Genomic DNA, 12,498 nt, shown 5'->3' on the forward strand with positions numbered 1-12,498 from the left:
CTTAAATATAAATAAAACGGAAATAATGTAAGTTATTTATTCTTTCTCTGCAGACCGGTACCAAATGGCCTATGGACTGGTACCGGTCTGTGGCCCGGGGGTTGGGGACCACTGGTATAGAGCACAAGAACATCCCTCTCTCTTTTGTCTTTGAATGTTCTAAGGAATATTCCTTTGAATGACCAAGGAACCACCATGTATGAAAAGAGACAAGGGAAGGGAAGTGAGTAGGCAGGAGTGAGGCGGTGTATTACTAATTGTTTCCTCTTTACAGGAACTTGCTGCACAGCAGGTGGTTGGTGAATGTGACAAATACAGGACTTGAAATGTTTTAGTGACAGACCAGTCATTAAGTCTCAGAACTATTAACAACAGTTAATAGCTGGGGAACTTTCTAGACAAATTATTAATGAAGCAAGCATGTTGGCCTTTGTGATCTGAGTGCGTACCTTCAAAAGAGCTCATTTAATTTGGGGGTACAGATGATTAGTTAAGTTGCCCTTGTTTATCTGGAGCTGAGGTTGCCAAATATTAGGAAATGTTCTGGTTTGAAATGTGCAACAAAGAAACTATGGCCTTTTAAAGGGGCCCAGAGGAGTCCATATATATAACAGAGAGCTTGCCTTATAAAAATACTTGGAAGATTTGGAGTCATTTTTTGTTAAAGTGATTAGTAACCCCCATAGTTTATCTACATTATATAATCAGTTTTTGTAGAATAAACTAAAAATTTCTGTACTCATATTATGTCTTTCCTTCCTCCCTCTTCCATCATCTCAGGCTTTAGATCAGTGGTTCTCAACCTGTGGGTCGCAACCCCAGCAGGAACATGGCTTTAGGAAATGGCTTTAGGCCACCCCTGTGTTTTGGTCGTTCGACCCCCGCTGGGGTCACGACCCACAGGTTGAGAACTGCTGCTTTAGATAAACTTAAAACTAAGAACACAAATTTGAATCTTTATTATAAATGTTTAAGTTATGAGATTTTTAAACCTCTACCACAAGGAATCATGGCTTTAATCCTTGGAAAATGAAAAATTTTGTAGAAAGAATAATTGTTTGTTTTAAGTCCTTTAGTTTAGCACAGATTTGTATCTAAAACTAGTATAAGGCCCTGGCCAGTTGGCTCAGTGGTAGAGCGTCAGCCTGTCGTGCAGGAGTCCTGGGTTCGATTCCCAGCCAGGGCACACAGGAGAGGCACCCATCTGCTTCTCCACCCCTCCCCCTCTCCTTCCTCTCTGTCTCTCTCTTCCCCTCCCGCAGCCAAGGCTCCAGTAGAACAAAGTTGGCCTAGGCGCTGAGGATGGCTCCATGGCCTCTGCCTCAGGCGCTAGAATGGCTCTGGTTGCAACAGAGCAACGCCCCAGATGGGCAGAACGTCGCCCCCTGGTGGGCATGCCAGGTGGATCCCAGTCGGGTGCATGCGGAAGTCTGTCTGACTGCCTCCCCATTTCCAACTTCAGGAAGAAAAAAAAAAGAACTAGTATAAAATTTTATAGTTTAATAGATTATAATAATAATTTTCCTACAAATTTTTTTAAAATACATTTAGTGTGCTTTAGTTCCTGGAATTGCCTACACATATTGATCAAATATATATATATATATATATATATATATTTTTTTTTTTTTTTTTTTTTTTTTTTTTTTTAATTGTGGCCCTGTCTGGTTGGCTCAGTGGTAGAGCATCAGCTTGGCATGTGCATGTCTCAGGTCCAATTCCCAGTCAGGGCACACAGGAGAAGTGACTATCTGCTTTTCAACACCTCCCCCTCTCCCTTCTCTATCTTGCTCTTCCACTCCTGCAGCCATGGCTCAATTGAATCGAGTGCATTGGCCCTGGGTACTGTGGATGGCATGGTGGAGCCACCACCTCAGGTGCTATAAATAGCTCAGTTGCCAGCATAGCCTAGATGGGCAAAGCAGCCCTAGAGAGCGGTTTGTAGATGAATCTCAGTTGGGGTGTATGCAGGAATCTGTCTATCTCCCCTCCTCTCACTTGGAAAAAGAGGAAAATAAATTGTTTGATAACTGACATGGCCACTTTATGACCAACACACTTGATTATATTTAAAAAGTTCATTAGGTCACAAAATTGAGCTGGTTTAGAATAGTTCTGAGTTTAAAAATGAAAATGTACTATTCTAGCCTACATTTTTTCCTAATTTGGGGAATGACTATATGTCACCTAACTTCTTAGTTTTCTGATTCTGAGGCCAAACACCTAAGAGAACTTGTTTAGAATATAACATGTGCTAACACACTAGCCAGAGGCCAGACCATAAGAATACTTGGCAATTTTAAATCATCCAAAATTCAATTCAGATTTTCACAAATTCTCTGTTAAGTGAGTTTTCCCATTACCATGATAGTAAATTGTTTAGCTATCTCATTCATAGAAGAATTGAAGAAACAACCTGTGTTAAACCTTGGTTAATTGTCTGTCTCCTTGTTTATCACTGCAGTCTGCCTATGTAACAGGCAATCCTGTCATCATCGATGGAGGCTGGAGCTTGTGATTTCAGGATCTCCTTGCTGGGCAGGCTGGCCCTTCTTGTCCACAGTCAATCTGGTTGTGAAGCAAACTCACCCAGCACGTCTTTCTTATTAATGGCATAGTAATGAAAACAAGCCCTGTTCAGTGATGTCGTGGTTCACAAGTCTGGTTCTTAAAATACATTAATTTGTTTCTAATCTCTTCTTGTACAATCTTTGTAGATGATATAAAACATAATGAACTCACTGAAAATGAACAGTTTTTAAAATAAACTTCTATTTGTTAGCATCTAAAGAAAATGTGAGTATGAAAAAAAGGAGGTTGTTTTTGTAAGAAAAAAGGTATTAATTTCAATTTTACCTCTATTTCTCAATATTCAAATATGTTTGTATAGTTCTGCATTGGTCTGTATATGGGTATTAATTTTAAAATCCTATACCTTAATTAATGAATACCAGAAGTATGAGTTAGGCTTCAATAACTTACATTAAAAGGACTTTAGTCAGAACTACATTGCTGCTATGTTACATAAAAAAAAAAATCATCAGATATTTATACTTAATGAATGCCATCACTTATAATTCAGTACCATTTTCTTATTATTTAGCTTCTTAGTCTAAGTAAACAAATCTTTATTAAAATAATAGACTTTAAAAAACTAGGCAGTCTTGTCAGTTTGGGGACTATTTCTTAGATTAAATATAGATTTTTTTTCCCAACAAATTTCAGGATAACAGACAAGAGAACATGAAATTTAGAAATAGTCTTTGGATAAATAAATATTAATGAATCATGTAGCGGAATAAATAAAGAAGAAAATAAAATTTTCAAGAAAAAGTTTAAGTAAATTCATGGATGGTAATTCTATAAGGGTTTTATTTTTTTTATTTTTCACTACTTCAGAAGACCAAATGCACATAATTCTCAACAAATGAGCAGTTATATTTAGCCTTTCTATTAGAACCTTAATAATAACCAGGAAAATAATGGAATGGACAATTAACAGCATTTTATGGGTGAGGAAGAATATTTTGCAGTTGATAAAAGTGAGTTAAAATTAACAGTAAAAGATAGTTTGGCTAGCATTCCCAAAGAGTCCATTGATTATAAGATTCACTTTGGGGTTCTGAACCAGATGTTCCACTACTGGATTACAGATAGCTTGGTTTGTGACCTAGACCAAGTCACTCAAATTATCTTGAATTTATGTTTTCTGGTTTGTGAAATTAAGGAGTTGGCCCAATGACCTGCATTTCTTTTGGGTGCATCATAACCAAAATGCTATAACTTCTTATCAAGTGACATATGGAACACTAAAGTTTCTGAGTATGTTATGAAGTACTTTCTGCAGTGAGGAAGTACACGTGTGTATGAATAGCTATAACAAATAAATTCTCAATAAATATGTGATGACTCTACAAAATGCATTCTAACTTTAACAGATGCTCTCTCATAGTTATCTTAGAGCTAACTATAAACTGTAAAATATTATAAACAATAACAGCAAAGTAAAATCTAGTTCAATAGTTCAAAGTTCTCCAGTCATGCTAATCCAATTGAGTGATGTATCAGTTAAGATCTTATGACTAAGAAAAGGAAAAATGTTTCATTCCTATGGTAAGAGGAAGCTGGATGTCACTAGAAACTTTAGCAAGCTTTATTAGAGGAAGTGCTCTGAGAAAGTTTATTGGACGGAACATAGGTTCATCCATTCTTTCCACAAAGGAGTACCTGAGAGACAAGAATGGTGGTTTCTGTCTGGTGGAGGCATTCACTGGACGTTGCCCCTCTTGCTTGAAAAGAGGTGATTATAATTGGGACTTACATAAAGGAGCAAAAAACAGGTAAGAAATTTTTTATTTCAGAAGGAAATGAAAATTACCCCAAAAGGGACATGCAGGTATTTGCACACACTTTAGTTGAAGGGGCAAAATACAGAGGAAAGGAAGACAGGGAAATGGAAGGAGATTTAAAGGAAAAAGAAGCAAACTACTGAAGGAAAGGTTAAACCTAACACAAGAAGGGCACGTATTAAAGAAGCGATACAAGAGGAAAGAACAAGTCTTTTATCCCACTTAATTGGTCACCAGAAGAAAGAATCTTGTTTTTTCCATCAAACAGAAGTCTTTTTTCAAAGTACAACTAAAAGGTGGCGTCAAAATCCAGAATATGTTGGCTAGTTTAGGCAATGATAAACCAGCCACGGCTGCCCGGCCTGCACTCCTGGCTCCGGAAGAGCCAGCGCTGCGCATCCTCGCCCGGGGTATCTGCGCCGCCGGGCAGCGCTCTGCGCCGGGCTCTGCGCTCCAGCGGAGACCTTTCCGGGGAGCTTTCCGGCGGGACGCGTTCGTCCAGGCACCGGGGCTGAGCAGGCCGCCCGCCCGGCTGGAGCAAACGACTGACACGCACTGGGAAACTCGGAGGTCCCGGGAAGCGGACTCCGTATTCAGTCCGCCGGGCGCCGCCCGGCCAGCCCCCGGCTACTCCGCTCGGTCGGCGGAGGAGGGGGGAGGTGGCGTGCGGAAAGGCGGAGCCGCAGGCAGCCGGCGCGCCCCGAGCCCCGACGGCTGCATCGGGCTCCGCCTGCGGCGATGCGCGCTCCGGAGGCCCAGAGCGCCGCGTATGGCCAAGGCTCCCTCGCAGACCTTTTCAGCCCATCTAGTCACCAGGCAGACCAGGTGCCTGAGCCTGAGCCCGCGAGGTGAGTACCCCCGAACAGGAAGGTTCAAAAAACCCGCGCACGCCGAGGCAACCTGGTCGGCCTTGCGAGGCCGGACACGGGGAGCGAGCGCCCAGCCGTTTCTGGTTGGACACCGAGTGGAGCCTGGGTTTACTGTTGTGTTAGTTGGGCTCGGTTTCTCGTTTGTTTTTGTTTTTGTTCTGAAATCAGCCAGAGGGATGTTGCTACTGTGGGGTTGATTAGCACCGCGAGGTGCTAAGAACCATCAGATCCTACTGACTGTAGAGTAAAACCACCTGCTCAAAGCGCAGGTAGAGTTGTCTGAGGCTTCTTTTACAAGCTGATAACAGGCATCAGCTTGTTATCTTTTATCTCAACCTAGACTCGGGTGAGATTTCTGGCCCGAAAAGATTAATACCAGAGAGATACCATTTCCTTAAGTCTCCAGTCAAAAAATTGACAGCACCTGGATGGAGACCTTTCTTAGCCAGGTCAACCACTGTTTTCCCTGAAAGACTTACCCCGTTTCCCTACTCCTTCTCTGTAATGGGTCTTCCACCTGACATTGCTGCTACGCAGTGCTCATGCAATTCTGGCTGTTTCTCTCCAAGTCAAGAGTGAAATATAGCTCACAGAAATTAGGGGATATTTCAAAATGAATATGAAGCGATAAAAAAAGAAGCATTTGATATGATATGTCACTTGCTACTACTCAATCACAATAATTAAGTTTGCATCTCATTTGCATAATCTAACAACTTTCTTTGACCTGTTTGCTTTTCTGATGTTTAATAAAAAAATCAAATACTTTTTTTAATTGCTTCATATTCATTTTGAAATATCCCCTAATTTTTGTGAGCAGTAGATTTCAATTTAGCAAATACCTGTGTGTCTTCTCTGGAACAAGCAATGGTGACAGTAGACACAATTATGAATCAAATACAGCTTCTGCCTTGCAGCAATTCAAAATAAATCCAAAGAATCAGAATATACCCAACAAATCATTAGGTAGTGTGATTCATGGTAATTAATGACACGAGCAAAGTGACTTACATATTTTCTAGCCTATTAAGATGTTTAGAATTATAACCTATTGACTAAGGTTTTTGCCTTTTTTTAATTGTTATTTTTTAGGATTTCCATAGAAGGCATTATAGAGTAAGTGGGGAAAAGTCAGTAATGTAGGTCTGAGTGCTGGGGTGGACACTAAAAGTTGTGCTGTGCTGTATAGGGAAGTTTGGTGCTCAAGTCCATTCCTACCTGCTTCTAGTATGCCTTCTTGTGCAGGAGAAACTGGAAAGCAAGAACGTTTCCTGTACTCCCTTTTAGCTAGAGTTCTGAATGTAAAATTAGGGTTTGGCAAAGAGATGACTTGCCTGAGATTTCAGAGCAGGGGTGAAGCATAGGTCATCTCCTTGCTATTTTTGGCTGTTTTCTGTTAAGGAAGATCCGGGAGATGACAGTCTCCAGTCTCCAGAACTGTGAGTGTTGGCAAAGACTTATAGCACAGGTGCGGCCCAGCTCAGCATTGTTGGGTTGATTCACCAGCTCTGTAGTGAGCAAGAGGCAGCTGCTGAGGGAGGCAGTGAACGTCTTCTGTGCTCCCTGTCCAGGCAGCTTCCAGGTCTCAGCTTCTCGGGGTCACAGCTACAAGTGGTGTTCTTATATTCCATAGTCCCTGTGAGACCTCCTGATTGTTCAAAAATAGTACACCCTTTGATTGTTCTGTTACTAATATTCTAGATGCCATTCCTGGAGGCCCAGCCTAGACCCTGTACTTTTAGCCCCTTTAACAGTTTTATTTATTTATTTATTTGCTTGCTTGCTTGCTTATTTATTTATTTATTTATTTACTTATTTATTTTTAGTATTTTTCTTAAGTGAGAAGCAGGGAGGCAGAGAGACAGAATCCTGCATATGCCTGACTGGGATCCACCCAGCAAGCCCATTAAGGGACGATGCTCTGTCCATCTGGAGCCTTTGCTCTGTTGCAATTTGAACCATTTTAGCTCCTGAGGCGAAGCCATGGAGCCGTCCTTAGCACCCAGGCCAACTTGCTCCAATGGAGCCTTGGTTGCAGGAGGAGAAGAGAGAGACAGAGAGAAGGGAGAGGGGGAGGGGGGAGAAACAGATTGTCACTTCTCCTGTGTACCCTGACTGGTAATCAAACTCAGGACATCCACACGCTGGGCTGACACTGTACCACTGAGAAACCAGCCAGGGCCATCAACAGTTCATTTAACAGTTAAACAGTTCATTTAATTCCCTGTAAAAAAAAAAAAAATTGCTTTCTGCTTAAAATACCTGGAGTGGCTTTGGTTTTCTGTTTTCCCTGACTGATTAAGATGTTTGCTGTAAGAGTCACCTACACCTGATATCTTCAGCTTCTGTAGGTGAGAAATGAAAGCAGGAGGTTATATCCAGAGGCTGGCAGTGACTTGAATGCCTTCAGTTGGGCTGCGCCTCCTCCAGTTGCCACAGACCCCATGTTTGAGTTTGGCTCTGAAGACATTTGAGTTGTTACCTATAGACTAGATTATCTCTGAAGCTCTTGCTCTACAAGTTTAATATAAAACATTACTTTGCATAAAACATTCACAGAAAATGTCCTGCCACTGATTGTTGAATATCTGGTTTATGACCAATTATTTACTAGTCCTGCTTATAATGGATAGGCCACTGACTCTTTGGTCAGCGCACAGATCCCAATGATAAAACAGATTTTTCCTCTGTGTAAAAGGGTTCCTATCTGTTTCATACAAAGTCTAGGAGCATAGTATAGGGGAAATGGAGCTACCTTTGCATTTGTGTAATGAGGGGGGTGTTCTCAGTATTTTGTCATTGCATGTCATACATGTTAAGGAAAGCACACTTCTGACGAGTTCTAAAGAGTTTTTAACAGCCTTATAAAGTTATTAAGTATATCTTGTCAATATAATAAAAGCTCTTTGCCTTTCTAGAAATCCACTTTTTAAATTTATTTTTATGTGGTTTATATAAAGAAGTAGAAGGTTTGAATTTACCAGTGTCCCTTATCTGTGCTGTTCAGTACAGTATGTGCATTCTCAAGGAAAAGCTTATAGTACAAGGAAGAATAAGCCATGGGAAGACTCCATGGAGACTCTGATAATGTACCTGTAAGGTATTTTTCCCTGCCAAGAAGGAAGGAAGAGGGCCGGAGCCGCAAAGTGTGAAATAATAAACGGCTTTATTGAGTACAGAGCGCACATCCCGCCCGGCAAGGTTCCCTGGCCCGGAGGAAAGAAAGAGAGAAATGGAGGTGCAAGATGGAGGCTAGGGAAGTTGCAAAGATTAAACCGCGTGGCAGATATTTAAAGGATCCCTCTAGGGAAGTGGCGCTACTATGACATGGTGAAATTTCACTGGCTGGCAGACAATCGCTTCTTTCCAAATGGTTCCTGGGAAGCTTCCTTTGGCGGGCTTGATTGTGGGCGGTCCTAGCCAAAGTGGACAGGTCTGAGTTCCTACGTCACCATCCCTCTATCCACCGACCTTACAGTACCTAGTACTGCTTTAAGATTATCTGTGACACAGGCTTTATCAGCACTGCACAGATGAAGAAACTTATTCAGTCTGGTTAACTTGGCCAAAATGGATCGTTTAAGGATACGAGGCATTATCACAGGATTTACACTCAAGAGTTTTCGCTCAATTATCCTCTCACTACTCCACATCTTGAACATGATACTGTAATTAATATAGCCATGCACAGAAGTTCCTATATGCACTTTCCTTTCGCCTCTCATCTTTTCATCATATGGTGCCTCTGCCTATAACGGTCTTGATTTTATTTACAAGAATAAGTCATCTTTCAAGGTTTTATTCAAGTATCTCTTGACCCCAGTCAAGCAAGGCAATACCTCCTCTCCCTAGTTTAACTCCATGCCTACACTTCTCACCTCATAATTACATTACCTGAAGGTAATGCTAGCCGCTATAGCAGGTGAACTCCAAAATCTCCATAACAATACAGTGGAAGCTTATTTCTCTCTCAGGTAAAGCCTGTTTCTCACTCGTAATGGTGTTCACCTGGTGGCCTTCTATTCAGTGATGCAGGAACCCAAGTTCGATGTATATTTTAGGGCTTTGCCATCCCCTACGACCTTAGAATCCTTAGTTTCCAGGAAATGTCAGGAAAAGAGAAGGTATGTGGAGGATTGCATGAGAGGTTTCTTACAGGTGAGGAGTGGAAGTAGCGTACATTATTTATGCCCATGTCCTACTGGCCAGACGTCACTCACATGCCACACTGAACTTCAAGGGATGCTGAGAAGTGTCAGCTACTTGTGTGCCCAGGCAGCAGAGGAACTAGTTTGGTGAAGACATGTCAGTCTCTCTCACTCTCTTAAAGAAGAGAGACTGCATCTCAGTTATATTTGTATCCCTTGTGCCTTATGTACCATAAAAACCCAGGGAAAGTGATGAACTTTACTGATTGTGAAGGGGTGTGGTTGCTATCTCATGTGCCTAAAATTGAAAATTACCACATATCATTATGGTTGGTTGAGGAATCATCTACTATTCTCTGACTAGACGGCAAGCCATCACTTTTGAATTTCAGCACAAGGGCTAGAACTTGGCAAGAAGTTAATAGAGGTTTGTTGAATGAATGAATGAATGAGTCCTCAGAAAAAAGGAAGGACAGAGTTATCATTGAGTTAGGAAATACTAATTGAGAAGATGACATTTGAATTAGATTTTTTTTTTTAATTAGGTGAGAGGCAGGGAGGTAGAGAGACAGACTCCCACATGCCTGGAATCCACCCGGCAAGCCCCCTACTGGGAGATACTCTGCCTGTCTGGGACACTGCTCAGTTGCTTGGCAACCAAGTTATTCTAGTGCCTTAGTCAAGGAGCCATCTTCAGTGCCAGGGGCCAACTTGCTCAAACCATTTGAGCCATGGCTGCTGGAGGGGAAAAGAGAGAGAGAAGGGGAAGGGGGGTAGAGAAACAGATGGTTGCTCCTTCTGTGTGCCCTGACCAGGAATCGAACCCAGGACTTCCACACGCTGGGGTGATGCTCTACCACTGAGCCAACTGACCAGGACCTGAATTAGATCTTGAATGACTAGTACAATTTTACCTAATAGAGAAAGCAAAAAATGAAACTATAGGCAGCGTTGGTAATAGTGTTTTGTTTTTGTTTTCTTTGTTACTTGAGTAGAAATTTGGAAAATAGGCCCTGACCGGTTGGCTCAGTGGTAGAGTGTCGGCCCACGTGTGGATGTCCTGTATTCAATTCCAGGTCAGGGCACACAGGAGAAGCACCCATCTGCTTCTCCATCCCTCCCTCCTCACTTTCTCTCTCTCTTCTCCTTCCTCATCCATGGCTTTATTGGAGTGAGTTGGCCCCAGGCGCTGAGGATGGCTCCATGGCCTCCGCTTCAGGTGCTAAGAAAAAGCTCAGTTTCAGAGCAATGCCCCAGATGGGCAGAGCATCGCTCTGTAGGGGGCTTGCCAGGTGGGTCCTGGTAGGGGTGCTAGCAGGGGTCAGTCTCTGCCTCCCCTCCTCTCACTTAATTTTTTTTTAAAAGAAGAAATTTGGGAAATAATCAAATGCCTAGAAGCTCAACTTTTTTTTTCATTCAGTATTTAAATATTACAACTGAACTTCAAGGATAAGGGAAATAAATTATGTAACTTTACCATCTATATAATCTATTTTGACTAAAGTATGACACTAAAACCTTTGGCAATGACCTGTGGTGGAGCAGTGGATAAAGCGTCAACCTGGAAACGCTGAGGTTGCCGGTTCAAAACCCTGGGCTTGCCTGGTCAAGGCACATATGGGAATTGATGCTTCCTGCTCCTCCCTCCTTCTCTCTCTCTCTCTCTCTCTCTCTCTCTCTCTCTCTCTCTTTCTCTCTCCCCCCTCTCTATAATGAATAAATAAAATCTTTAAAAAAAAACTTTGGCAATAAAATGTTATTTTCTGGACTTTTTTGAGAGTTATCAGAACAAAGGTAGTGTTCTGACTGTTCATATTCTATGAAGATTTTGCACCATGTCAGATAGGTAGGGGAACTGGTAAGCCAGAGTTTCCTTGTCATCACTCCTCATCGTATCTTCGCAGAGTTCTGGCTGTGCTTCAAAATCACCTGTTGACCTGTTGTGTTGGTTAAGCTGCTTTTGGCAGCAAGTAACAGGATATTTGGCCAAAATTGCTTTAAAAATACAAGTTTACTTTTCTCATGCAACAACATGTCTGAAAGTAAGTGGATCCAGGGTTTGTTCAGTAGCCTATTGCTATCAGGATCTAGGTTGCTTTCTATGAGCTAATTTTGACTTTTTCTTCATGAGTAAATGATGGTTCTAGAGGTCCAAGAAACACAATCCCCATCTACAGCTCCACACATCCCCCAGCTCCCCCCAAACACAAGGGCTTTAAAGACATAAAGAGGAGAGAATTTTCCCTTTGCCTCTTTTTATTAGGAAGGAAAATAGCCTTGCAAGAGCTGAATCATGCTTAGCCTTAAACGAACAGCTGGCAAAGAGGAATGGTATTACAAAGACTGATATGGACCAGTCATGATTTATCCCTGGGAGTGGCGAAGGGTCGCACTGCCATACCAGAGCGGCGGCATTTAAGCACTAAATCTTTGTCTGCCCCATTTGGGGAGATTCAGTATCTGGAGATTCTGAATTTAGTAGGCAAAGAAATAATATTTTAAACTTACAATTAAATACATTTGCCCTGTATGAGGAGAAAGATTAGAAAGAAAAGAAACCAGTATGGAAGTATTGAGTCCTTTCTTACCTAGAGGTAACTCATTTTGGGGATTCTTTTTTTAGAGAGAGAGAGAGAGAGAGAGAGAGAGAGAGAGAGAGAGAGAGAGAGAGAAAGGAAAGAAGAGAAACATCAACTTATAGTTGGCAGCACTTTAATTGTCCATTGATTGTTTCTCATGGTGCCTTAATGGGGAACGGGCTCCAGCCAAGCCAGTGACCCCTTTCTCATGCCAGCAACCTTGGGTTCAAGCTAATGACCATGAGATCATGTTGATGATCCCATACTCAAGCCAGCAACCCTGCACTCAAGCTGGTGAGCCCAAACTCAAGCCAGATGAGTCACGCTCAAGCCAGCGACCTCAGGGTTTCAAACCTGGGACCTCAGCATCCCAGGTCGATGCTCTATCTATTGTGCCACCACTGGTCAGGCAGGGTAATATTCTTTTATTCATATCTCATTACATAGTGTTTTACTATATGATAATTCAACCAAATTACTATACCAATTAAACAAGTAAAATACCAATTTTCCTTTGATAACTTGGTTGCATGTGGTTGGCACACCTAAAACT

The 12,498-nt window shown here is 41.9% G+C and overlaps 2 protein-coding genes and 1 non-coding gene across 5 annotated transcripts in view; all 3 read left to right on the top strand.

The window, feature by feature from the left end:
* The window catches only part of BDH2 (3-hydroxybutyrate dehydrogenase 2), a 28,497-nt gene extending 25,123 nt beyond the window's left edge, over positions 1-3,374 (top strand). Inside the window, exon 10 of the mRNA XM_066232622.1 lies at positions 2,465-3,374. Within this exon, the coding sequence (XP_066088719.1) occupies positions 2,465-2,518 (54 nt within the window). The 3' untranslated portion in view covers positions 2,519-3,374. The remainder of the gene's footprint in view (positions 1-2,464) is intronic.
* TRNAD-GUC (transfer RNA aspartic acid (anticodon GUC)) lies at positions 1,111-1,186 on the top strand. Its single transcript has one exon. It is a non-coding gene; the product is annotated as a tRNA-Asp (tRNA).
* Positions 3,375-4,200: 826 nt separating the features above from the next.
* SLC9B2 (solute carrier family 9 member B2) overlaps positions 4,201-12,498 on the top strand; it is a 59,748-nt gene continuing 51,450 nt past the window's right edge. For 2 of the 3 annotated variants that reach the window (XM_066280642.1, XM_066280640.1), the window contains exon 1: positions 4,201-4,340. The gene's annotated coding sequence lies outside the window, so the exon portion shown is untranslated. Of the gene's footprint in view, positions 4,341-5,052; positions 5,198-12,498 lie in introns of those variants that run through there. The other variant, XM_066280641.1, reaches the window with a different exon arrangement.

The sequence above is a fragment of the Saccopteryx bilineata genome, chromosome 5, assembly GCF_036850765.1.
Source record: "Saccopteryx bilineata isolate mSacBil1 chromosome 5, mSacBil1_pri_phased_curated, whole genome shotgun sequence".
Taxonomy (NCBI): Eukaryota; Metazoa; Chordata; class Mammalia; order Chiroptera; family Emballonuridae; genus Saccopteryx; species Saccopteryx bilineata.